This window comes from Choristoneura fumiferana, chromosome 18 (genome assembly GCF_025370935.1).
Source record: "Choristoneura fumiferana chromosome 18, NRCan_CFum_1, whole genome shotgun sequence".
NCBI classification, from domain to species: Eukaryota; Metazoa; Arthropoda; class Insecta; order Lepidoptera; family Tortricidae; genus Choristoneura; species Choristoneura fumiferana.
The window spans coordinates 2,805,688-2,832,423 of record NC_133489.1 but is presented as its reverse complement, the minus strand read 5'-3'; the positions used below and the strand labels follow the sequence as shown (position 1 = coordinate 2,832,423).

The window sequence follows — 26,736 nt, the reverse complement described above, 5'->3', positions numbered from 1 at the left end:
AAAAACTTTTTGTTTAAGATTAGAAGCTAAGGTTAATCAAGTTAATTATGCATTTTTTTTAAATAAACCTTTTTTCATATTAATTGATTCGATGAATATAAGTTTGTAACGTAAAAATCAATGCTTACGCCCCCTCGCGGCGAACCATTAGCATCACACGCGTAGTTTGGCGGTAGTAAAGTTCTTTTAATAATAAATCGATCCTCCTTCAAAAGCAATAGTTTCCTAAAATCGCCGCATATATACAGCGCCACCATCGAATTTCTGCATTGTCAACAGCGGCAGCCGAGAGCCAAGAATGCTCACCTCACCATACACAGATACGTTCTTATAACGATCATCATCATCATCATCATCATCAGCCCGAAGACGTCCACTGCTGGACAAAGGCCTCCCCCTTAGAAGGCCACAACGAACGACAACTTGCCACTTGCATCCACCGGTTTCCCGCCACTCTCACGATGTCGTCAGTCCACCTGGTGGGAGGCCTGCCAACGCTTCGTCTTCCGGTTCGTGGTCGCCACTCGAGGACTTTTCTCCCCCAGCGGTTATCTGTTCTTCGAGCGATGTGGGCTTATAACGATGGTTCTAAATAAAACCAACTTCAATTCTTGGGGTTTAGGGTAGGGTACAGCCTTCATAACATAGGACTTTCATGGCGTGGACAAAATCTGGGGCCCACCCAAATACCTACACGTGGGACACTCCACAGGGTGACGACATGTTTGAGAAATGCTGCGATAAATAAACTAGGTGCTGCGTAGTTATTATCAGGGCGAAAAATTGCTATTTATATGAGGCGTAACACAAAATATAACATTCGACTGCTGACTCTTCAAATGAAAAAGACATATTTTTCTTAGCTTCAAAAGTTGTGTATTTATATTTTTCTGAAGTATCATGAAGTGTTTGTTGCTGATCATGGCTCTAGCCATCATCAACACTGGTAAGTTGGCATATTTAATATATTTTTATATTTATATATTATTTGATATATTATATATATATTTTTTTAGGGTGGTCCTTATTTTTTCAAAGTGATAAATATCATCGGGGCACCCTCTTATGATGTTATCTGTGCTAATATGAATACAGATTTTTATTTATTTTTTTAATGACGCTTAGGGGTCGCGACCGACATTTCAAAATTAACTAACCTAACCAACTAAAAGTTGGAAAACTCTCGACTTTGTCAATTCAAAGTTCAATATCTAAAAAACGGCTAAACCGATTTTGATAAGACATGTCTAAGAACCATCGCTAGAAAACCTTTAAGAGTTACGGTGCCACAGACAGACACACATAGCGGTCGAACTTATAACACGCCTCTTTTTGCGTCTGGGGTTAATAAGTTGATCACCATTAATGAAGAGCAAAAGCAAAGAATTTAGAAAAAATATCCTTACACAACGAATAATACCAAAATTCAAGTCAATCTGATCACTGAGAGTGGATAAAAATTAATTTGCAAGATTTGAAACAAACACATAAAATTATACTGGATGAAGATTAATAATTGCTTGTGAAAAACACTTGAATGTTTTAGTGAAATTACAGATATCTGTGTTCTTGTCCGTGGAAAAAATCTATATATGTTTAGGAAATAATTTGACCCCTAGGTACTACTGCCGGTTATGTACTTGAATATTTTAGTGAAATTACAGATATCTGTTGTTCTTGTCCGTGGAAAAAATCTATATCCGTTTAGGAAATAATTTGACCCCTAGGTACTACTAAAGCGCGAAAGCGGCGAAGGGGAAGTATGTAGCGGAAATGAAGGTCTTGCGTAAGATCCTGGGACCTGTCAAGAGAGACGACGGCACGTGGAGGATCCGTAAAAACAGAGAGATCCAGGAGCTGGTGGCTGAACCCAACATCATCGGCGTAACAAAATCACACAGACTTCGCTGGTTCGGCCACCTACTACGAATGGGAGAGGATCGGGCTGCCAAAAGAGCGTACGTGGGACGACCGGCTGGTCGCCGCCCGGTTGGGCGACCCAGGTGCCGCTGGGAGGACAGTGTCCAGGCGGATCTGCGACGTCTCCAAGTCGAAGACTGGCAAGAGGCTGCGCACGATCGGGACCGATGGCATGCTCTCGTTTCGGAGGCCAAGACCCTCTTTGGGTCCCTGAGCCAAATTAGTTAGTTAGTTAGGTACTACTGCCAGTTATGTACTTGAATATTAATTTTATTTTAATTTAATTATACAAATAAATATTCTGCGAATATTTCAAACGTCTACCTGTTGCCGTTATTAATATCGAGCTAAAAACGACAAAAAAATCACGTCTTTTGTATAGGAACATGTGAGCCCCCCTTAAATATCTATTTTATTCTGTTTTGAGTATTTGTTGTTATAGCGGCCACAGTAATACATAATCTGTGAAAATTTCAAGTGCCTAGCTATTACGATTCAAGAAATAGAGCCCTGTGACAGACGGACGGACGGACAGACAGACACACAGCGGAGTCTCATTAATAGGTGTCCGTTGGCACCCTCTGGGTACGAAACCCTAAAAACACAGTGTGATGACAACAACTTCACTGTACAGCCATAATACCACACGTTACCGTACGTTAACACGTTCACTGCGTTGCAAAAAATGTTGCTTACTTTATACTAAGGTCTTTACGCCTTCACTGTACCATGTTAACGGTGCGGTTTGGGGCCTTAAGACCGTTCAAGCAATCGTGCACTTCAAATGCATTTTTTTCTGCGAAATTTTCAAATTTTCACATGAAACTTATATAATAGTATTGCTAATGGACTATCCTGTCTAGTTCTGGCGTCGCTCACGGTTCTGATGTCAGAATATGCCAAAATAGCAGAAAATAATTAGGAGGCATTTATAGCACAGAATTCAAGGTACATTTGTAGCTACTCCTAGTGATGTCTCTAACAAAAAGGCAATTTTATAGATAGTTTTATAAAAAAAACTTTTTTTGATTGAGTTGTTATATATAACCCGATAAGCCCGTACTACCTATATGAGGCTTGTAGACATCCTATCCGCACTGAACGATCACTTTTCACTCTCAGTGTGACGAGAGGCCTAAAATCTTCTTTCGAGTTTAAAAATCTTAAACAAATATACGTTTAAATAGAAATATAAATCGAACCATATAGTGGTCTCTTTTATAACTAGCATATTCTACAACCTACGAGCTCCGCACCTGAGTGAATCCACTATATTTTCACTCGCACAGCCCGGGAGTACTAGGAGGAGGCCTATAGACCCCTTATCGCAGCGAACGTGTTGTCGCTCGGGACTCGTCGGTTTTCTTCGTTTTCCTGAAGATTCAAGTGAGATAGAAAAAGAAAACCGACCTTTTGTTTCGAGCTCCGAAGTACATTAGAAAACTAAGTAGTTTAAGTGTACGTGGGTGATATATTGAAGTAACCCAACCATCTCCCTATTGTTTTGTGCTGTGCAATAAAAACATTTGTTATCTATTATATCTGCCGTATTTCAGATTAATTTTAAATCACATTATTTTCTCACGTGTTTTTTATTTTGTCCACAGTATCTTCTGATGGCACGTGTACAAAAACGAACTCTTGGATCAGCCCAAACTCCCAGTGCGTTAGATCGACGTTGACCAACTGCAACGTCGATAACAGCCAGGTCTACAGCACTACCTGTACAAACAGCCGATACAACGGCATCTATATAACGTCTTCAACAACTACTGGTTCACGTATTACAGGCCCTGGATGCTCAATTTCCCATTGCACTATCACCAGAGGTTCAGCTGCTCCAGCTCCTGCTTGCAAGATCTCTGGATGTACACTGAGTGCTAATTAGACCATGAAAGTTAGTCTGAGACTGAGTTTAGCCATTTCATGTGAAAGTAGTGTCCTGAAAAATGTAACAAGTCCCGTCAGTTAGAATATCACAAAAATTTTGGACATGTATTTATTCCATTATCAATTAAACAAAAAAATATGAAGATACAGCCAGTTGAAGTTCCGTCCGACGTCACACAGTGAGACACTAGCACGGCGTGACGTCACCGGCCCCCCGCTTCTGAACTTTGACGCGCTGCTTCCTTGTAATTTTTTGTTTGCATGATTTTAGAAAAAATATATGTGCAATATTAAAATTTTCTGATATTGTTCCTGGCGAACTTTTCCTCCCTGACGAGAGCTTTTCTGTTTTTTTGCAAATGCAATTTATTTAAGTTGATAATTGTAAAACCACGTCATTTTCTATGCTGGTTGCTCTTTAATTATATTGACGATGACGATTTCATTTCATTTCATTCCCGGCCGGGGCATATATTTGTATGAATAATACGAAACATTACGCTCTCGGGTCTTGGATGTTTTATAATATTTATTTTTGACGACCAGATGGCCTAGTGGTTAGAGAACCTGACTACGAAGCTTGAGGTCCCGGGTTCGATTCCCGTGTCGGGGCAGATATTTGTATGAAAAATACGAATGTTTGTTCTCAGGTCTTGGGTGTTTAATATGTATTTAAGTATGTATCTATCTATATAATTATATTTATCCGTTGCTTAGTACCCATAACACAAGCTTTGCTAAGCTTACTTTGGGACTATGTAGGTTAATTGGTGTGAATTGTCCCGTGATATTTATTTATTTATTTAAGTATTTATTTATCTATATAAGTATGCTTATCCGTTGCCTAGTATCTATAGTACAAGCTTTTCTTAGTTGCGTTAGGTCAATTCGTGTCATGTGTCCCATGATATTTCTTATTTAAACCTATTTAGAATTGTTTTATTTCAATTTTCGTCTTAGTCGGTGTGAAAAGTTGTGTGAGTCACTCGGGACTTTAACATAGTATAAAAAGAAACTATCTACCCAATTGTCACTGTACTGTTTTTAATTATTTTGAAATACAGAAATTGTAACCGTATAACCTGTATTTTGCTTTCCTCCATTGAGCTCATTATTATCCCTCTAGTGAGCCCATCCCTAAAAGTAAACTCGACAACCCGAGTTTTGCCAAAATTATACCAAACCAAAGAACCATGCAATTTAAAAAAGAAATAAATTAAAATTAAAACCAAATCCAGTGTTCAATCGCATGCAAAATGTATAATCGTTTTAAATTCAATTCCCCTACTGATGCTACAAATTTAAGATGCAGTCACATTGGCGCTGTAGGCGGTTGTTTACTTTGAGGTGGTGTCATCAGTACATCGGTACATTTTGCAGGTGGCAGAACCTTGTGCAAGGTCCGCCCAGATTGCTACCACCATCTTGCTCGCTAATCCTGCCGTGAAGCAGCAGTGCTTGCACTGTTGTGTTTCGGCGTGGAGAGTAAGACAGCCGGAGAAATTACTGGCACTTGAGGTATCCCATCTGAGATAATTTATTGAATCAGGCGTTACTTTGCGGAGTTCCATATCAATGAACAAAAAGAATTTCCTTGCTCACCCGCGACCTTACGATAGCTAAGCTTATGCAAAATATGCGTGTTCATGTAGTTCCTCCACCTCCACACTGTAAGAACACACACAAATCACACAAACCCATCTATCACCACCAGCACAAAAGATGAAGATGAGCTCTGGTTGAGTTCGAAACGCGTCAGTGTAGTGTGGTGGTGGTGATAGATGGGTTTGTGTGATTTGTGTGTGTTCTTACAGTGTGGAGGTGGAGGAACTGCATGAACACGCATATTTTGCATAAGCTTAGCTATCGTAAGGTCGCGGGTGAGCAAGGAAATTATTTTAGTTTATCCCATCTTAGGCCTCTAGGTTGGCAACTCATCTGCAATCCCCTGGTGTTGCAGGTGTCTATGGGCGGTGGTGATCTCTAACCATCCGGCCCAGCCTTACCAGCAGACCCACTGCTCGTTTAGCTTCCAGTCAAATAAAAAAAAAACATAGAGGTCAATGGCATTATTTCATGCTGTTTGTTTTCCTTAATAATAGTACATTACTGCAGAGGCCATGAAGTAAGGGATTGATGGACGAGATCGGGATAAAACGAGTCCAGCAATCCCTGTTCTGGCCGAGGTTTGTATAGTGCTTTTCTCACACAATGTGAGGAAATATTTCATCCATCCAATCCATCCATTCGAAACATGTCGGGCTAAGCTCGATTTAAGACGTGAGTTATTCGGGTCAATATATTTAATATGAACTCTACAATACCTGAATGATAGAGTGCTTGTGCCGTTATTTTTGACCACCTTGGCCACTCCGAAACGTTACCAAGACACAGAATAACTATCTAATAGTACCAAGGCAACAAGTTTGTAAGGAAAATTAAAGCTCATTTCTTATTTTAATACTAGCTTTTGCCCGCGACTTTGTCCGCGTGGAATAGTAACTTTGGGAAGTATTTAATTCATTTAGGATACCTATTCTGCCAATAATAGCACATAGAAAATTCTACGGTTTACTGAAAATAACCTATTTTAATACATTGCTATAAATATAAACTATCTCTTTTTGTTTTTCCATCCATCCAAGAACATGGAACATGGTAATACATAAATATTTTGCGGGTAGCCACATTTTAGCAATACGACGTGTATTCTACCCTGCCAACACAAAAGGACTAATTCTTCATAGTGAACTCTGGACACCTTACGTCCTTTATTTTAAGTTAGGAGGGTAGGATTATAATTAAGACGGCATCTTTACTAAGCATAGCTACACATATTTCCGATAAATATACTAACAGTAAATTTGTTTGAAATTCCTTACGAACTTTCATCCCCATACATATTATTTTCAAGTAAATAGGTCGAAAGTTAATAAGCGCCGGAACAAATGTTTTTTAGGGTTCCGTATCTCATAAGGAAAAAATGGAACCCTTATAGGATCACTCTGCTGTCCGTTCGTCTGTCTGTCTGTCAAGCGCGCGGAGTATCGGTATCGAGTTGAAATTAAAATCCCAAATCAGGTCAAGGTCCTGAAAGCTGTGAAAAAATAAAACTTCTAAATCAAGGCAATCAAAAGCTACATTCATTAAAAAGGTGTTTTTATCTTTGACAATGACGACCTTCCATATGAAGTTTCATCCCCTATTTCACCCCCTCACAGGAAGAATTTTAAAAATCGCGCGAACAAATATCCTATATATCTCTCACGTGCCCAAATGCCAAGTTTCATCAGGTTTTTCGATCCCATGGGAATTTTGAATTTTCCGAAAAAAAAAGTGGCCTATGTCAATCGAGGATAGTCATATTATATCATACTAGCTTATGCCCGCGACTTCGTCTGCGCGGACCTAGGTTATCACGCAGTGGCGCCCTCTACCAGAATAAAAAGTATCCTATGTTGATCCTTGGGGCTTAAACTATCTCGATACAAAATTTCATCAAAATCCGTTCAGCGGTTTCGACGTGAAAGCGTAACAGACAGACAGACAGACAGACAGAGTTACTTTCGCATTTATAATATTAGTATGGAAGTATGGATAGTATGGAAGTATGGATAGTATGGATTGATTGAATTTTTAAAAGCAGTGCCAAAGTTGAATTTACTTATTTCTATCTATTTTCAGTTTCCCGGAAAAAGTATCCTATGTCAATCAGGAATACTGTAGATTACTTTTGGTGAAAGAAATTTTCAAATCAGACCCGAAGTTGAATTCACTTATTTCTATCCCGCGGGAATTTTTGAATTTTCCAGAAGAATAGTAGTCAGGAATAGTGTAGCTTTCATTGGAGTAAGAATTTTTAAAATCAGCCCCGAAGTTGGATACAGTTTTTTCTATCCCATGGGAATTTTGTAATTTCCCGAAGAAAAAGTAGCCTTTGTCATTTGGGGATAGTCAGTCATATCACATAATATGTACGATTTTTTTAAATCAGCTCCCAAATTGTATTAATTTATTTCTGTCCCGAGGGAATTTTGCATTATCCCGGATAAAAAGAACAACGTAACCTAGCCGTGTTTGGGCTTTTTAGAGCCTCAGTATGATACTTTAACCAAGAATGGTATTCAAGGGTCTGATGATGCAGCAGTACCTAAGGTGGACGCTGCTGCACTGGAACTAAGACAGAATAATGTAACCTAGCCGTGCTTGAGCTTCTTAGAGCCTCAGGGTGATACTTTAACCAAGAATGGTATTCAGGGTCTGATAATGCAGCAGTACCTAAGTACCTAAGGCGGACCCTGGAACTAAGACAAAACAACGTAACCTTGCCGTGTTTGGGCATCTTAGTAGTCTTAGGGTGTAGTTTGACCACGAATAGCATCTATGGTCCGAACATAGGTACTTTGCGTGTACGCTCACTCAATCAGTAGTCAACTCACTCATTATACTGTGCCCTTGGTGTAAGTTTTCGATTACAAAATACGTCTCGATCGCGTTCGCGTTAAAATCTCAATTTGTACGCAAACACGAACAGTGCCCTTAGTGTAAGTTTTCGGTTACAAAATACGTCTCGATCGCGTTCGCGTTAAAACTCAATTTGTATGGAAACGCGAACATCGCAAACGTTCCGCTAGAGGCGCTGTTCATGTTTCCATACTTAATTGAGATTTTAACGCGAACGCGATCGAGACTTATTTTGTAACTGAAAACTTACACTAAGGGCACAGCGCCTCAAGCGGAATGTTTGCGATGCTCGTGTTTCCATACAAATTGAGATTTTAACGCGAACGCGATCGAGACTTATTTTGTAACTGAAAACTTACACTAAGGATACAGATGGCAAGTGACAACTTTACGTAACGTTTGCTTTAACGAGCTCCTCACTTAATATTGCGATGCGAATGTGAGAATAGATACTGACACTCTTCCCAAACATTACGCAGTCAAAGTGAGTTGCTAGTTATTCTATTCGAAAAGTGTCCCGTATTCACAGTAGGAACGTAGGTACGTATCTACCGACCATCGACTGTTACGTATCGACGATCGCACGATCGATTTACGTCTTCGAATAGCGAACGAATGTTTGTTAAAACTGCCTACAGACATACATACTGAGCGTCCGGCTAAAACCAGTAAGTAATTCGTTAAGCGCCTAGGCTTTAGACGATTTCGCATTTGGACCATTATAGACCCTGCTTAACTCGATACTCGATACCAATGATTTGTTTAAGTACTTGTGCGAGTAAGGCGGACTAAGGTATCGACGTATCGACTACTCAGTAATCGCTATCAAAAGTATCGATACTTACCCGGTATCGAAAGTGTCATTCGAACCCTAGCAGCAATATAACTACTACGTATCAGGGCAATTGCTATTTATATGAGGCGTAACACAAATTATAACATTCGACAGCTGCTCTTCAAGTGAGAAAGACATATTTTTTTTTAGTTTCAAAAGTTGTGTACATTTTTCTCAAGTATCATGAAGTGTTTAATGCTGATCATGGCTCTAGCCATCAACACTGGTAAGTGAGCATATTTAAATACTGCCATCGAAACGCAAAAGGGCACATTTAACATTTTGCTAAACTCGAGAAAGTACATGTTGCATTTTATTTTGTTTCTTAAGTATAACCGCTAAGGTTAATACTTTAAAAATACAACATATGTAGTTTAGTTTCTTGTTAACCTTAGCGGTCCCCCGACACTGACGACGTTTTACATAAAAAAATATTATAATAATAAAATTAAATAAAATATCGCGGGACAATTCACACCAATTGACCTAGTCCCAAAGTAAGCTTAGCAAAGCTTGTGTTATGGGTACTAAGCAACGGATAAATATAATTATATAGATATAGATACATACTTGAATACATATTAAACACCCAAGACCCGAGAACAAACATTCGTATTTTTCATACGAATATCTGCCCCGACACGGGAATCGAACCCGGGACCTCAAGCTTCGTAGTCAGGTTCTCTAACCACTAGGCCATCTGGTCGTATAAAAACCTTAAATTACTTAGGTACTTATGCTAAATTAGCTTAGGCTAATTTTGCGGGAAATCTGCATAGTCCCCGCGGGATAGGGATAAACGAATTCTTCGCAGATGAAGTCGCGGGCAATAGCTAGGTAGTGCATAATTATTATTTACTTTTAAGTTGTCTTTTTTGGCAGCGTTTTTTGTTGGCGTTTTTTTTCGGGCGTTTTATTTTATTTTTACTGGCGTTTTTATTAAATCTTAAATCCGCCATGGTTCCTAAGAACAGATTTCGCTATCTCTCATAGTTTCTGACTTCTCCCTACTGACCCATTGGGATTGATCATCCTGCATAGTCGGAATATTTACGATAATAATATAGTAACTTGCAATAGGTACGCTCTACAGACTAATATTTTCCACTCACAAACATCGTAAACATCACAATACAAATTTAAATCACATTGCAAGGCAGGAAATTTACAGCTGCTATGTTTCTATTTATGTTGCTTGTATGTTGAATGTTTCGTACCGGCTCGGGTGGCTATATGAACGCCTCGGGTAAAATGGCTCGTTTTATGCTCTTGTTGTACAATTGAATATTTCTCAAACATGGCATGAAATATTAACGTTGAGTTACAAATAATAGGCTGGGAAGTATGCGACCGTCTTTTGTTCCAACGCGAGCACGAGCAGCCGCAGCACCACCGCACCGCAGCCGCCACGCTAGCCGAAAGCGCGACGCACAGAATACGTTCCGCCAGCTTGATTTCTTATTTTTTTATTTTATTTCATGTCATGTTTGAGAAATGCACTATACAAGCCTCGGCCGGAACGTAGGGTTGCCGGCCTTGCATCCCTATCCGAATATATCTGCTTGGCCGGAAACCCCCTACTTCCCGGCCTTTACAGTAATCTACTATTTTGCAAGTCACATTGTCGTTTTTTTTTTAGATGCCATTGTATGCACACGCGACAACACTGTGTATAGACACAGTTGCGAGTTGCGTTTCTAAACAGCTCGGCTTAACGTTCGATGTAAACAACCTCGGCCTCGCTGTATTTTTCCCAAATTATTTGACGCCTTGCGCATTTTAATTAAAGTAAACATTTGCTTCTTTTTACAAGCTTTTATTTAGTTGCACCTGTCCCGTTGTCTGTCGGTCTGTCTGTCTGTCTGTAATTAAATCTTACAAGTTAAATTTGCCTAACTTCCAGTAGTCAGGTTGACTTGAAATTTGGAATACTTACATAAATCACGTGACAATACAATAATCTGGTAGTGACATCCTGGTGTCCAGCCAGGATCGTCTCCGCAGGACGGAACTCTTTAGTTTTGGTGACAATGCAAGTACAGTTAGCAAAAATGACAGTCAGCAAAAAAAGCTTGTATTTATTAAGTAAAGGATTTTTTTACCAAAAATTTGCAAGTTAAATTTGATACACTTGCCGGTTTCGGATTGAGCTGAAAGTTTGCATGCATGTGTAAATCGGATGTCAATGCAATATTATTATGCTATGACATGGAGTTGATCTGATTATGCAGCTGCAAGGTGGCCAAAAGAACTACGCAATGAAACGACACAAACCCATCGAGTTTGGGTTCGTTTGGGTGGTCTTGACGAGTACTTTGGTGCTAGATAGTAGCTATGTGTCGGATGATGGAGCTGGAAAACGCTGCTATACGTACGACTACGCCGTACCTAGTAAATTTTGCATCAAAAATACTAAAAAGTTTTATCAAGCGTTACTTTTGGAGGTCCATCAATGAACGAAAATAATTTCTTTGCTCACCCGCGATCTAATGATAGCTACGTTTATGCAAGATATGTGTGTTAATGCAGTTCCTCCACCTCCATACTGTAAGAACACACACAAATCACACAAACCCATCTATCACCATACCACACTACACTGACGCGTTTCGAACTCAACCATAGCTCATCTTCCGAGTAACACAACCGAACACCATGCTACCATATGTTAGACTCCACAGATACACAGATGGTGTTAGGTGTTGTGTTTAGGTTAGATTGGTTAGTTTAGGTAAGACTTACTACCACCCTGTTTCTTTTTTTTTAAATTTCCACCCAACAGTAGATTTTAGGGAGGGGGGGGGGGACACGCTCGATTTAAATGAAAATTTGCACTTTAAAGTTTAATATTTCGCAAACAGATCACTGAATTGAAAAATCGTCTTGGCCACCCCTCTATCTAACGAGAAAAAAGGTCTATCTAACGATACCCGACACTATAGGGTTAGTAGAGAAAAAAAACATCCCCAATTTACGTCTACTGTAAAAAAAAATGTTTAGTTCTTTTAGCCGCGGGCGGACAGACAGACAGACGGACAGACATGGCGAAACTATAAGCTTTACACCAGGTACAGCCAGAATGTTAATGTCGCTCGGGACTCGTTGGTTTTCTTCGTTTTCCTGAAGATTCAAGTGAGAAAGAATAACCTAACAACACAAAGTGGGCAAACCCCCGATATTGTCACTCCAAAGTTCAATATATCAAAAACGGCTAAACCAATTTTTATAAAACATGTCTAAGAACCATTGCTAGAAACCCTGCTTTCAAATAAAAAAACCGCATTCAAATCGGTTCACCCGTTTAAGAGCTACGGTGCCACAGACAGACACATTGCGGTCAAACTTAGAACAGCCCTCTTTTTACCTCGGGAGTTAAAAAGAAAACCGACCTTTTGTTTCGAGCTCCGAACGACATTAGCAAACTAACCACATCCCCGTCACTACTGTTTTGTGATGTGCAATAAAAACATTTGTTATCTATTATATCTGCCGTATTTCAGATTAATTTAAAATCACATTATTTTCTCACATGTTTTATTTATTCTGTCCACAGTATCTTCTGATGGCACGTGTACAAACACGAACTCTCAGCTCAGCGCAAACTCCAAGTGCGACAAATCGACGTTGACCAACTGCTACGTCGATAAAAGCGAGGTTTACGGCACTACCTGTACTGGAAGCCGATTCGATGGCGTCACTATAACGTCTTCAACATCTACCGGTTCACGTATTTTAGGCCCTGGATGCAAGATTTCCTCTTGCATTATCACCGGGGGTGTACCTGCTCCATCAGCTGCTTGCAAGATTTCTGGATGTACTTTCAGTGCTAATTAGGCCATGAAAGTCGTCCGAGATTGAGTTTGGCCATTTCATATGTAAGTAGAATAGGCTAGTGGCTTAAAAAATGTAATGAGTCCCGTCAGTTAGAATATCAAAAAACATGTATTTTTTCGGTTACCTATATAATGATTCGCCGACAATTCTTACGCAGATTATTGATTGGCAGACAACGTTTCGCCGAGTAAAGGTACGCTGATGAATTTGAGCGCAGATGTATTGTTTCGCGTACTAACGTTTCATTGACTATTTATTCATTCAGTTGGCTTATGGGTCAGTAAGCCGAGCAACTAATAACAGAAATTCGTTTAGCCGATTAATCACTACACATTTTGAACGTTTCCTCAAACAACTTTTCGCTTTAGAATTTGTGATTATTTTAAATTTAAAGTCAAAACAAACCACGTCGCGACACGCCAGCAGTTCGGTTATTGTTTGTCGCAATTCTACCTAACACTCCTCCTCGCTGACGCTCGTCGTTGCACCTAACTATATTTCGGTGCCATGTGATAACTCTGCTTATCATGTTCCGGCGAACAGTTGTTCGCTTAACTGAAACAATTACGAACCAAACAATCGAATAAACGTAAATCTGCATACCGCAATTCTTCCTACCGACTACTCGGCGAAATGAATAATAGGCGTAACAATATTATACCAAACGTTGCTCGGCCAAAAGAAAAATCTGCGTAATCAAACTCGTCACCATTTTTCTATTATCAATTAAACAAAAAGTTATGAAGATAGAGCCAGTTAAAGTTCTGCGTGACGTCACACCGTGAGACACTAGCACGGCGTGACGTCACCGGCCCCCACTTCCGAACTTAAACGCGCTTCAGCCTTGTCATTTTTTATTTGCATGATTAAAGAAAAAATATGTGTGCAATATTTTCTGATAACCAAAACAAATAGGTAATCGATTCTGATTCTGATTCTGATTGATAAAACCAAAGTCAGAATCGCCGGCTGGAGACGATTAAAATAATTTTATTTTTTATAATTTTTACTATAGGATAGTTATTAGTTCAGAACACAGCGTTTATATTAACAAGTTCACAAATCGCAGACCCGTAATAGAATGATTCCTTGACTTGAGATCGGTTCCTGGTAGGTTTAATATCCCCACCCCAGAATATTTAAAATGTCGGGAACCGGAAATACAGTAACCGATTTCATGTCAATTATATTCTATTATCCTAATTAATATTTACTGTTTATATTATCACTGAAATAGATGGCCGTACATTGTAATCTATTAATTTAATCGATTTACATGTTTATATAATAGAATAATAAATATTACTTAACATTACTTAGTATTAAATGATAGTAACATATTTTAACACTAGAGGGCTAGAAAATTAAAATAAAGCTTACATTATGCTACTCTAATGACGGACTAAAAAGTTTTTTTTTTTCCCCAATTACCACTGTACTTACTGTTTTTAAATATTTTAAAATACAGAAATTGTAACCATAACCGTATTTTGCTTTCCGCCATTGAGCTCATTATTACCCCTCTAGTGAGCCCATCCCTAAAAGTAAACACGAGGACTCGAGTTTTTCCAACATTATACCAAACCAAAGCACCGGGCAATTAAATAAAAAATTAAAACCAAATCCGGTATTCAATCAAACGCATGCAAAAAATTGTCTCAATTTTAATACCGATTACCGGTTACTTACTTACGAGAACATTGGCGCTTACTTACTTATTCTGTGGCTGTAGTCGCACTGTTTACTTTACAAAATTATCATACCGAACGACGTCCTAACGAAAGTTGTACTAGTAAAACCCGTATCTGCGACTCTATTCTCTGGCAGGGATTGGGTTAATTTTCCAAGATTCGGGACCATCACAGAAAGCTTCCTTCAAAAAAAAAAGAAAAATCCTTTTGGCATCACACTACAGCGCAACGTCTCTAATTATTCTAGAATTAGCCAATATAATTGAATTATAAAAGGATTTCATTTACTTAAAAAGCAATGTGTGTTTTGCATTAAGAGGCTTTAAAAATGGAACACCGTTCACATTGTATTTTAAAACCTTTTAACAAAAAAATTAAACCGGCCAATAATAAACCATTCTCTCCTATTTAACCTTAATCTAGGTAGTGCAGCAAAACTAAAAGCCCAAGAGCACTTAAGGTGCCCGTACCTTAATCAGGCCGGCATAAATTAAACAACGTAGAATTTAGTTTTAAATATATTATTTATTCAACTTTAAACAGCACAATACAGGGAAAAAAATCAAAAACACAATATAATTTTCATAAAAAATCAAACCAAAAGTTATATAAAAAATCACATTCAAGGAACACGTGCTGCGAGGCGGAACGGTAAGGATATGAAGTGGAAAAATAATTGAGAATTTTTAGGTTAAAGCCAAACAAATTTACTAACCGAATAAGACCTAAAAACACTTAGGAGCGCTTGTGCGAAGCCTCGATTTGAATTTTGAAAATTAATAAACCCAAGTACAAATACGCAAGGTACTCAAAAATATGGAGCAAAAATAACCCTATCCAGTAAATCCTAACTGTAAAGAACTAGTTTGGGTACACGTACATGCATACACCTAGTAGGTAACTAGCCTACAGCTTGGGGCAAATAACATAGCTCAAACTGAAGAAATTCAGAGTACATTAAGTATAAATAAAAAGTACTAATATACCTACTGAAAAAAAGGTTTAGCGCAAACAGTAAAATTCGGCACTCATCACAATGCGTAATCGAACCAAAGCGGGATTCTTTAGGTATCCTTTCCACTTGCAGGTGGTAGGACCTTGTGCAAGGTCCGCCCGGATTGCTACCACCATCTTGCTCGCTAATCCTGCCGTGAAGCAGCAGTGCTTGCACTGTTGTGTTTCTGGAGATTAAGACAGCCGGTGAAATTACTGGCACTAGAGGTATCCCATCTTAGGCCTCTAGGTTGGCAACGCATCTGCAATACCCCTGGTGTTGCAGATATTTATGGTCGGTGGTGATCTCTTACCATCAGGAGACCCACTTGCTCGTTTGCCATCCAGTCGAATAAAAAAAAAAGAACTTGCACGGAACTGGAATGCCAGCGTAGAAAAACCACAGTGCAGAGGAATAAGCGCACTCGTATCCTCCGCGGTCAAGCGGAGGGGAAATCCAGGCAGTTGATGCCTACATCAGGTAGGTCGGGGTAAAGGTCGGACCGATGAAAAATCGGCAATGCTGATTAAGTGCCCTTTAGCACGGGCGATGTAGATGAAGATGTAGTGACAAAAATTGAGAAAGGTATGCTGAGATGGTTTGGCCATGTCGAGAGAATGAATGAAGAACGATTGACGAAAAAAGTGTATGAGGCGAGTCTGAATGAAAGGGTTGGAAGGGGTAGACCTAGGCGGACGTTTCGAGACCAAATCAGGGACGTCTTGAAAAAAGGCCAGGTCAAGAGTACCCTAAATCGAAGAGCATGTATGAAGGGAATAATGAAAGTGGACGAAGCGAAACAAGTATGTAAGGATCGTAGCAAGTGGAAAGAAGTGGTCTCTGCCTACCCCTACGGGAAAGAGGCGTGATTATATGTATGTATGTAGCACGGGCGAGCAGGAAATACGAAGATAAAAGGTTGTGGCGCCAGCTAGCGGCACTTTCACACAACGACTCCACAAAGGCACTGGTAATATAGCACAAAAACCAAGACTGATCACTGGAGATTATTATAATAAAAATTTCACTTCAATAGCGATGTATGCTCCGCGCTCAGCAACAAAAGTTCAAGGAATGAATCGGAAACAAAACGCCAAAAAAACAACCAAAACACAGAATTTAAATTTCAAAATTCAAACCAAAAATCAACTACATAGCATTAAAACGTTAACAGCCAGCACAAAACCGGCCAGTGAAAATGCATGGAAAACGACCAAAAAGTATGCAACACGTAGGTACTAAATAATACTAATTAAAATAACAGTACATTACTGCAGAGGCCGGGAAAGAAAGGCTTGCAGGCCGAGTATGTATAGACGGATAGTACGGATGTGCATACGAGGCTGGCATGTTCTTTCACGCCGAGGCTTGTATAGTGCTTTTCTCAAACTTGTACTAAAAGGAATAAAAACTCCTAGAAATCAATGTTTTATTCGTAAGACAACTAAAATTGTACCAGACTCAAATTATAACTACCAACTTTTAAAACGTTAAAATAATTCCCAATAAAATCAAATTGCTATAAAACATGTAGATATAACGGACTGCAACAATAAATAAACACGTTTCTAAACGAAACTTTTGAAATGAAAATGGAACTTACTTGCAAAATGGCTAAAGCCCAAGTCCAGTCAATCAAATAAAAAAAACAATGACACTTGTAAATTTTCTCGCCAAAACTTTTTTTTATTGTTTTTGCTGTTCGGCTTTTAGGGCCATTATACACGAACTGCAGCCCAATTAATCAGCTACTACATTAATACTTTATTATGTAAATTTAATTTTAATTTGACGTAAAACGCGTCGGTAATATTTATATATTTACGTATAGAATATTCATGGTCCTGTGAATTTATTCAGTAACTAATAAATGAACCATAGAAATTCAGATTATTAATTTCAAGTCGTGTAAGATAATGGCCTTTATCGTGGATATTTGACGTTTTGCATTGAAACAAAAGACTGTTGTCTTGCAGGCCTAGGCCTGCAACAGTATATTTTGAAGCCTGTTTTATGGAACACAACATAAACATTACATAGCATGTTTGAGAAAATACTATTTAAATTTAAAGTTTTCTCAAACATGACATGAAATATTGACGTTGTGTTACAATAAATAGGCCGAGAAGTATCGCGCTGCAGGCGCTGCGGCTCAGCTGCGTGCGCGCGGTCACTCTAGCGGCCTGCAAAGAGATTTCATACAACATTGCAGGCCGCTGGCCGGCAATGCGACCGTCTTTTGTTTCAACGCGCGCTCTCGGCCACGGCCTACGTCAACAGCACCCGCTCCGCAGCCGCCGCGCCAGCAGCCAGCGCGACACGCGCGCACGCAACAGGGTGACCAGACTAGCGTCCCGCCATACTTGATTTCTTGTTTTTTTTTTTTATTTTATTTCATGTTATGTTTGAGAAAAGCATTTATACAAGCCTCGGCCGGAACGTGGCGTTGCCGGCCTCGCATCCCTATCCGCCCTCGTTAGGCTCGGCCGTCTATATCTGCTTGGCCGGCAACCCCCTACTTCCCGGCCTCTACAGTAATGTACTATTGTAGGACGACACAAAAACACACACGCCTTTTTGAAATAAATGGCTTCTTCACACACGGCTTACAGCCTGAGGCTTAGAGCGAGAGAGTGACATCTGTCAAAAACGATATCCGTCCGATTCCATTCAGAGTAGAACATAAATAATACGAGTAAGCCTACTTTTTCCAACAATTCCCGAAATCCAAATCCCAAAAATCAGTTATTTTTTGGTTTTCATTCATTCCGATTTCTTTCATTTGTACCACTGCTACGACTGCCACTAAAGGTTAGGAAATCGGCTTCCAAGACCAAGATCATTCCTGTCAGGAGCCATGTTCACGCTGCTGTTCGACGCAGCGACTTGACGCTACTTTCTTTATAGGGTCACGTGACCAGATTTGTCGCTGCAAACGAGCGATGAGCGGCTGCATGAGGCTGCACCTTATAGCGTGCACACACCGGCCCAACGAGCGCCAAAGAATGGGTTTCGTTTGTCCTGTCTGGCTTAGCGAACGCCAACGATCGATCGCTGGCGTGTGCCGGTGATTCGAAGCGTGTCGTTAACATCAAAGGAATCGTACCATTATGTTACATCGAACTCAGTGTGGACGGTCGCCGAAGGCCAACGAACGAACGGTCAGTTGAAGCGAAAAAGCGTAGCGTGAGCGTGCAGACGTCTGATTTATCCCTCTCGTACACCTCGTCTATATTTCACGCCATACACGTCGCTTAAGTATTCAAAGCTCATTACGGTATATAAAACTAGCAATTATAATCATAATCGTCGTCGTCCATTTTTAAATTGGGAATGCAAGCCGGAATCAGGGTGCCAGCGATCGTTTGCTTGACCACTAAATGTATTTTGAAGCACCTTCGAAGGCCAACGAGCGTGCGGTAGCTAACGTAGAATATCCTTCGTTTGGGTTCGTTGGGCCGGTGTGTACCCACCATAATAAGTACTTGTGCGCGGACTATGGTATCGAGTATCGCTATCAAAAGTATCGATACTTACTCGGTATCGAAAGTATCATTCGAACCCTAGCTGCAATAAATTAGTTGACACTATTTACCGGCCCGGATAATACCGACATGGATATACCGACCCGATTTTTCGTGTACACGCCAATAGAAACTCATGTCGAAACTGACTCGAGTTACTATGGACGTGTTCACGAAAAATCGGGTCGGTATTTGCATGTCCGTATTATCCGGGCCGGTAAATAGTGTTACCTCAATAAACGAACTACTACGAAACTGCAATGCTATTATCAGGTCGGATAATTGCTATATATACCCACCTATGAGGCGCAACACAAATAATAACATTCGACTGCTGACTTCAAATGAAAAAGACGTAATATATCTTTAGTTTCAAAAGTTGTGTACCTACATTTCCTGAAGTATCATGAAGTATCTCATGCTGATTATGGCTCTAGCCATCAACACTGGTAAGTGAACATATTTAATATATTTTAATAATAGATACTGCCGTTGAAACGCAAAAGGGCCATTAAACATTTTCTCGAGAAAGTAGGTAAATGTGTTTTTTTTGTTTCTTACTAAAAATATATAATCTGATTAGGTACTATATATTTTTTGATGAAATCTATACGTTATCAATAATTCTATGTTACCATATTATATACATACTTTTTGATTTTGATATTTTTTTAAACCATATTTTTTGTTCTTACTTAACTAAATAAATAAAGTACAAAAAGTCATACGACGTAGTATAGGCATAGGGTACTTATCTAAACAAATGCGCACTTTTATTTTAACATTTTAAAAGTAGATACAATGTTAGGAAAAAATAGCATATTTTCTACTATTTACATAGGATGCCCTTTGTTTTTAGTATCACTTAAATGAGCCTTTTTAACTAGGCATTACTTAAAAAAACAATAAGGTTACAATATATCGAGCAGTTGTGCCCTTTAGCTTTACTTGTAGCTGTACTTGCCCTGTATTTGTACGTACTATTACTATTCTGCGGCTTTACGATATCTCCGAAAGTTTTTTACTAAAACAACAATAAATCAGACGGAAACGCATTTTTTCCCGATTCTCAATATGTATTTAACTGGATTTCATTAAAAAAATTAGTTGTGCCCGTTTTGTGACGACGGCAGTATATAAGTCTCGGGTCAGAGGGGCTACTACGGAAATCGAAAATCGAATATCGCTCAGTCCTTTTCACTCGCGTATTAAATGACATAAGCATCAGCGGGACGGCAACATACGAAGTTCGAGTTTTGCACTTCGTAGTATAGCCTCCTGTGCCCTTAGTGTAATTTTCGGTTACAAAATACGTCTCGATCGCGTTCTCGTTAAAATCTCAATTTATATGGAAACACGAACAGCGCCTCTAGCGGAACGTTTGCGATGTTCGTGTTTCCATACAAATTGAGGTTTCAACGGGATCGCGATCGAGACTTATTTTGTAACCTAACTTACACTAAGGGTACTGGTCCTGGGTCCTCGCGTACTTTATAAAGGACCAATTAACACTAAGAATAACGGCCGAATGTACTTTATAAAGTACAAATTGTTCATTGATTAAAGAATACAAAGAATTTTGAAATAATATCAAAAATAACAAAGCAGGTCAACGAAGTTCAGGTCTTAAGCACTAAGTTAGTTAAAAATGTCAGGACCCAGGAGGGAGGCTAGCGAGCTTTCTTCCTTTCGGGGTTGAGACCTTAGGTTCGTGGGAGCCCAGCGCATTTTTTTTTTGTAAATCCCTTCCCCTCGAATCTCGGTTAGGTAGGTATGCATTATAAAACTTTCTTTCAAATTAATAATCAACAAAATAAAAATAAAAATTTAAAAACAACTTTAATTATAAGAAAAGAAGTGTGAAACATAAAAATTTAATAATACCACTGTCATTATTCCCACTAATATTAAAAATGCGAAAGTTTGTCTGTTTTTTTAACCGACTTTAAAAAAGGAGGTCATCAATTTGGTTGTATTTTTTTTATAGTTGATATCACAGAATTACGTCATTTCATTTCTGAACCGATATGAAAATTTTTTTTTCGTTCTAATATGAATGACTTCGATTAGGTCCCATAAGGACCAAATCAGGATCTGTTGATTGGATCCTAAGGAAATCGAGGGAACTCTTCAAATATTGTAGGGACAACTATGGTAACTTGGATATAATTTAGTAGTAACTTGTGCTTTTGAAAATCATCGTTTGGTGAAGTGGAACTAATGATGAAGACCACATTTGACCAACGGAGCTACTACTCAATAACAAGTAGGTACTTCATGGATTGAATTTCAATTACTAACACAGTTGCTAAGCAATTTATGCTCATCGTAATGCATATGGTGAAATGGAACGGATGGTAAGCACCAGGACTCCTCAATAATGAACGTCTCTGCATCGGAAAAAGCAATCGTTCGTAAAAGGTTACGACCCTAATAATCGTGAAAAAAAAATTATAACAAAAAATTTTACCGACTACAAAAAACCATGAAAATAATTTTCTACCAGTATGAAGTCGGTGCCTCGTGTCGGGAGCAGATAGTGATGAAGCCGAAAAATACGAATGTTGTTCTCGGGTCTTACAATTTAATATGTCTTTCAGAGTATGTCTAAATTATGGTATATTAAGTTATACGCTTTATCCGTTGATATAGTAGTATAAAGGTAGCTTTGGTAACCTTGGCTTTGGAGATTCAACTGGTTAAATTTTTCTGATATTTCTTTATTTATTTATATTTATTATTTATTTATTTAATAATCGTAAAAAAAAATATAACAAAAAATTTAACCGACTACAAAAAACCATGAATATAATTTTCTACCAGTGTGAAGTCGGTGCCTCAGCACGAGGCAGCAGGAGTGATTGAAGCCGAATATCACACCTAGATGAAAAGCTTATCAACTCAAAATAATACATCATCCCCCCATCATCCCAGCATATATACGTCCCACTGCTGGACACAGCCTCCTCTCAGAACAAGAGGGCTTGGGCCATAGTTCCCACGCGGCCCCAGTGCGGATTGGGAACTTCACACGCACCATTGAATTGGTTCGCAGGTTTGTGCAGGTTTCCTCACGATGTTTTCCTTCACCGCGAAGCTCGTGGTAAATTTAAAATGTAATTCCGCACATGAATTTCGAAAAACTCAGAGGTGCGAGCCGGGGTTTGAACCCACGACCCTCTGTTTGAGAGGCGATAGGTCAAACCACTAGGCCACCACGGCTTACTAATAAAATAATACACCATTTTATTAAATCTTTCAGAAAGTTAATAAAGAATAAATTAAAATGGTGTATTATTTTCAGTTATACGCTTTTGATCTAGGTGTGATATAGATAAGTATGTAGGTAAGGTAGACAATTATAGGTCCACCCTGCTGGCTCGTGCTGAGACACCGACTTCAGACTGGTAAAAAAATATTTTCATGGTTTCTTTTTGTAGTCGGTTAAATTTTTGGTTGTATTTTTTTTTGTTTTTTACCTCTACGTCTCAACCGCTCAACCGATTTAGATGAAATTCGGTATACATATAGTTTGAGTCCTGAGGTAATACATACATTGGAGAGAGATTGGGACATCCTTTTATCCTGGAAAATTGCATTGTTCGGAGGCGCGGGGAACAGCTAGTAATGTATATATAGTCGGAATATTGACGATATAAAAACTAACAATAGGTATGTACCTACTGATTGATATTTGTACAAAATAAAAATGTGAATCACATTGCAAGGCAGTAAATTTACAGCTCGTAGTTTCCATACCAGAATGTGTTCATAACAATAACAAGGTCATCGACATCTATAGCACGCTTGCTTGACCACAACAAACACACAAGGTCGAAGTTAAGGTCTGTCTCCTTGTGCGGATGGTGCTGTGCTTTAACCAATATCTGAATACTACTACTACTTTCAACTTTGCCCTCTGGCCCCAACATTGCCTGATTCGATTTAGAGTCGATGACTAGCACCCTTCTAGGTTTTTAAACTTTTATCCCACCGTAATAATAATTCCCGTGTAGATAAAAGTTTAAAACCTATAAGTGCTAAGTTATCGACTCTAAATCGAATCAGGCAATGTTGGGGCCAGAGGGCAAAGTTGAAGCAGTTTACGGTATCACATTTTTTTCAGTCGATTAAAACGGATAAATAACTCGAATCCTATCCTACTAATTTTATAAATGCGAAAGTTTGTGTTGTGTGCGTTTGTACTTAACCCCTTCACGCTAAAACAGCTGGATGGATTTGAATTAAATTTGGTAAGTAGACAGCTGAAAATCTGGAATAGCAAATAGGCTACTTTTTATCCCGATATTCTCACGGGATACGGATAAAATCTCAAAATAACCACCGCTGGGCTTAGTCATGAAATTTTGCATGGCTATTTTTAATGCTACGTGAATGAAAATCAGTATTCAGTATTCAGTATTTATTTATTGCAACACTTTTACAAAAAATTATAAAAAATGATGCCTGTTGGGCGCGCGCAATTTTAAAATTAATTACATGAATTAACTTATACCTAACATTTTATGCTATTTTAACCTCATGTATTTTTTAGGAAGAGGTTTAAGGAACACTTATAAATTAACTTTATATAATTAAGGTATCTAAATAAACTACTTATACATTTATCTAGAATAACACAAACTTAGAACTTATGTGGTATCACAGAATGAATAGATAATAGGACAAGTAATACCTAGTGTAATGAGATCACCTTAATGATAATAATAATAACAGTATAACTATTTTTCTTTATTCTTCTAAATATTCATTTATACTGTAGTAACATTTCTGAGTTAAAAAATCCTTTAGTAGTCCTATAAATTTTTTATCTTTTGTTTCTGATTTTATTTGGGTAGGTAATTTATTGTATACTTTTACAGACATGGCGTAAGTACGATGTAATTTTCGGAATTCCCATGGGAATTTCAGTTTGTTACTTCTTCACGCTAGAATGGTTGAACGGATTTGGTTAAATTTGGTGTGTAAATAGGTGAACATCTGGAATAAAACATAGGCTACTTTTCATCCCGATATTCTCAAGGGATAGGGATAAAATATTGAAATAACAATCGCTGGGCTAAGTCATCAAGTTTGGCATGGCTGTAACCGAAATTACGTTAAAAAAAATCACCCAATAATATTAAAAACTCAGGTATGTATGACCACAACTTTACAGTAGGTACAGCCAGAATATTAATGTCACTCGGGACGCGTCGGTATTCTTCGTTTTCCTGAAGGTTCAAGTGAGAAAGAAAAAGAAAACCGACCTTTTGTTTCGAGCTCCGAACGACATTAGCAAACTAAGTAGTTTAAGTGTACGTGGGTGATCTATTGATTTATACCAACCATCTTTCTACTGTATTGCGCAACTGTTGTACTCGTATAAGTGAGGCTTTAAGGCAGTTGTCTCACCGCCGGCGAGGAAACGATTGGCTATCGACTATTTTCTCGCTCAAAAAACGAACAAAAGATATAAGATCCTGTGTGAGTAAAAGAGACATATATATTAATAGTTGATCGCTGGCGGTTCACACTGCCGGCGAGAACTCGCTTTAAATCTTTTGTCGCAGCGACAAGAGCTATAAAACTCGCTGAGCTATACTCGCTCAGCGCTGTTAGCTTGGCGGCCGCCCGGCTCGAGCGAGTGGAGCGAGTAATCGCCCGTCGTGCTCGAACACTCGCTTTTCACTGCTCGCCCACTCGTTTCTAGTTACTCGCTCTGCTCGCTTCTCGCTCATCGTCGGCGGTGGGACAAGTGCCTAAAACGCGAGTTGGCGTGGGTAGCGATATGAGATGAGCCGCAGGTGAATATCGCTATGAAAGACGCCACGAGCGTTTTAAGACCAAGTTATGCAACGTTGTATACGATACTTTTTCTACTACTACTTTAAAATCATCATCATCATCATCATCATCATCATTATCATCATCATCATCATCAAGCTAAAGACTTTATGTAACTTATCTACGTGGCACTGCTAACACAATCAACACGGTAAGAAAATATGAATGAAGCGAATTAGGAACGTTTCCCGCCAATTCCGGGAATGACATTTGACATAGTTATTTTGTTTAAGGCTATTTTTTTATTCACGCTAACTTGCCAGTGGCACGATCACTTTTAATAATTATTATGACAAACAACACTTGAAATTAATGGAAAATGCTCAATTTACATAGACACCTAGTAAAATATAATATTCTTTTCACCACGGCAGCTCAAACAGGCAGGTTTTGCTTTTTGCTATTGAAAATCAGTGAGCAAAGTCGCATTTTGCTCACTCCGTGAGACAAAGTAACTTTTTTTTTCATTCTAGACAGTGCTGGGTCTACTCACTGAATTCCAAATATTTGAACTTCACTTTGATCTGTCTCTTTCACTTCAACATGAAAAAAGCGAGAGATAGGATCAAATGTGTTGATTACAATCTTAAATTAAATTAGTAAGTATTGAAAATATATCGATAACAAATTACATGAAAACAAAATATTTCCAAAATATCAAAATTTTCCCGCTCTCATAATAAAGTATGCATCCTCGTTGCACAAAAGCCGCTGTTCATGTTTTTTTAAATAAAAGCGTTCCGTATACTGCCTATATACCTCTTAGTTGGAATAAATATTTGTCAAATTGAATGAATTTACAACTAATCTATGATTATTTAATAGAACATACATACATACATAAAATCACGCCTCTTTCCCAACGGGGTAGGCAAAGTCTACATCCTTCCACTTGCTATTTAATAGAAATCCTAATAAAATCATAGTTAAAGGTTTACTAACATTGATAATAAACTATACGTTTATTGTTCAACCTTTTTAATGACCCAAAGATGAGGCTTTTTGTAGTATTAAAAAATATGACATTTTATTTTACAAGTAGTTCTAAGTTCAAATTACAATGCATGTTATGAGTATGAGATTTGTATTGTACCCACTGGACACTTTTTCTTTCCGAATTCAAAACCTCTCTACTTACCGCTTTTGATCAACTTTTGGCTGGCATTCTTAACTCTAACTCAAAGATGTAATGGTGACTGTACGTATCATTTTTGAGTAAAGGTTTTAAATTGTTATATTGTTTGTTTTGTAAATGGGTATATTTGGTTTTATTCTAGCTTTATGTTCTCGCTGCTGAGGTAAAAAGACGTATGTGTCACGCGAGAACAAAGTTTTTTTGCATCTCGTGTGTTTGAATCCCTCGCTGCTCTCAGGGTTCTAACTTAGAATCATTCGCTACGCTCGTGATTCAACTATAGATTCCTTCGCTTCCTCGAGATTCAAATTGAACACTCGCAGCAAAAAACAACTTTGCTCTCTTGTTGAACACATATATATAACTATTGTTTACAAAATATGGATCGGATACTAAATTTTATTTTTGAACGATTATTGATTATGATTAGTAACAGAATAAAATGTTGAGAAATAATTTAATGTAATGTTGGTAATACTGTATTTATTCAAAATAGAGGTTAGGAATCCTAAATTTAAAAAGTTAACTGTCAAACGAAGGTCATTGAACTGTATTATTATGAATTTCCAAGCAATTTAAAAGCATCCATAAGACTTTTTCCC

The 26,736-nt window shown here is 38.4% G+C and overlaps 3 protein-coding genes across 6 annotated transcripts in view; all 3 read left to right on the top strand.

The window, feature by feature from the left end:
- The first annotated feature begins 813 nt into the window (after positions 1-813).
- Positions 814-4,250, top strand: LOC141438243 (uncharacterized). Its single transcript, XM_074102040.1, has 2 exons — positions 814-946; positions 3,528-4,250. The coding sequence occupies exons 1-2, from the start codon at positions 901-903 to the stop codon at positions 3,806-3,808; spliced, it is 327 nt and encodes a 108-aa protein (XP_073958141.1). The 5' UTR covers positions 814-900; the 3' UTR covers positions 3,809-4,250.
- A 4,939-nt stretch (positions 4,251-9,189) lies between these two features.
- On the top strand, positions 9,190-14,426 carry LOC141438244 (uncharacterized). The gene is made up of 2 exons (XM_074102041.1): positions 9,190-9,335; positions 12,663-14,426. The coding sequence occupies exons 1-2, from the start codon at positions 9,293-9,295 to the stop codon at positions 12,941-12,943; spliced, it is 324 nt and encodes a 107-aa protein (XP_073958142.1). The 5' UTR covers positions 9,190-9,292; the 3' UTR covers positions 12,944-14,426.
- Positions 14,427-18,672: 4,246 nt separating this feature from the next.
- Positions 18,673-26,736, top strand: part of LOC141438242 (uncharacterized) — a 32,980-nt gene continuing 24,916 nt past the window's right edge. Inside the window, exons 1-2 of one of the 4 annotated variants that reach the window (XM_074102039.1) lie at positions 18,673-18,905; positions 19,426-19,601. In XM_074102039.1, the coding sequence (XP_073958140.1) occupies positions 19,559-19,601 (43 nt within the window). In that variant the 5' untranslated portion in view covers positions 18,673-18,905; positions 19,426-19,558. Of the gene's footprint in view, positions 18,906-19,338; positions 19,602-26,736 lie in introns of those variants that run through there. The other 3 variants (XM_074102037.1, XM_074102035.1, XM_074102038.1) reach the window with 3 other exon arrangements.

Bases quoted from the DNA above. Each gene is read 5' to 3' on its own strand.
- LOC141438244 (XM_074102041.1), top strand. From the start codon at position 9,293: ATGAAGTGTTTAATGCTGATCATGGCTCTAGCCATCAACACTG. The intron at 9,336-12,662 runs GTAAGTGAGCAT...TTCTGTCCACAG, and splicing joins GGCTCTAGCCATCAACACTG to TATCTTCTGATGGCACGTGT.
- LOC141438243 (XM_074102040.1), top strand. From the start codon at position 901: ATGAAGTGTTTGTTGCTGATCATGGCTCTAGCCATCATCAACACTG. The intron at 947-3,527 runs GTAAGTTGGCAT...TTTTGTCCACAG, and splicing joins TCTAGCCATCATCAACACTG to TATCTTCTGATGGCACGTGT.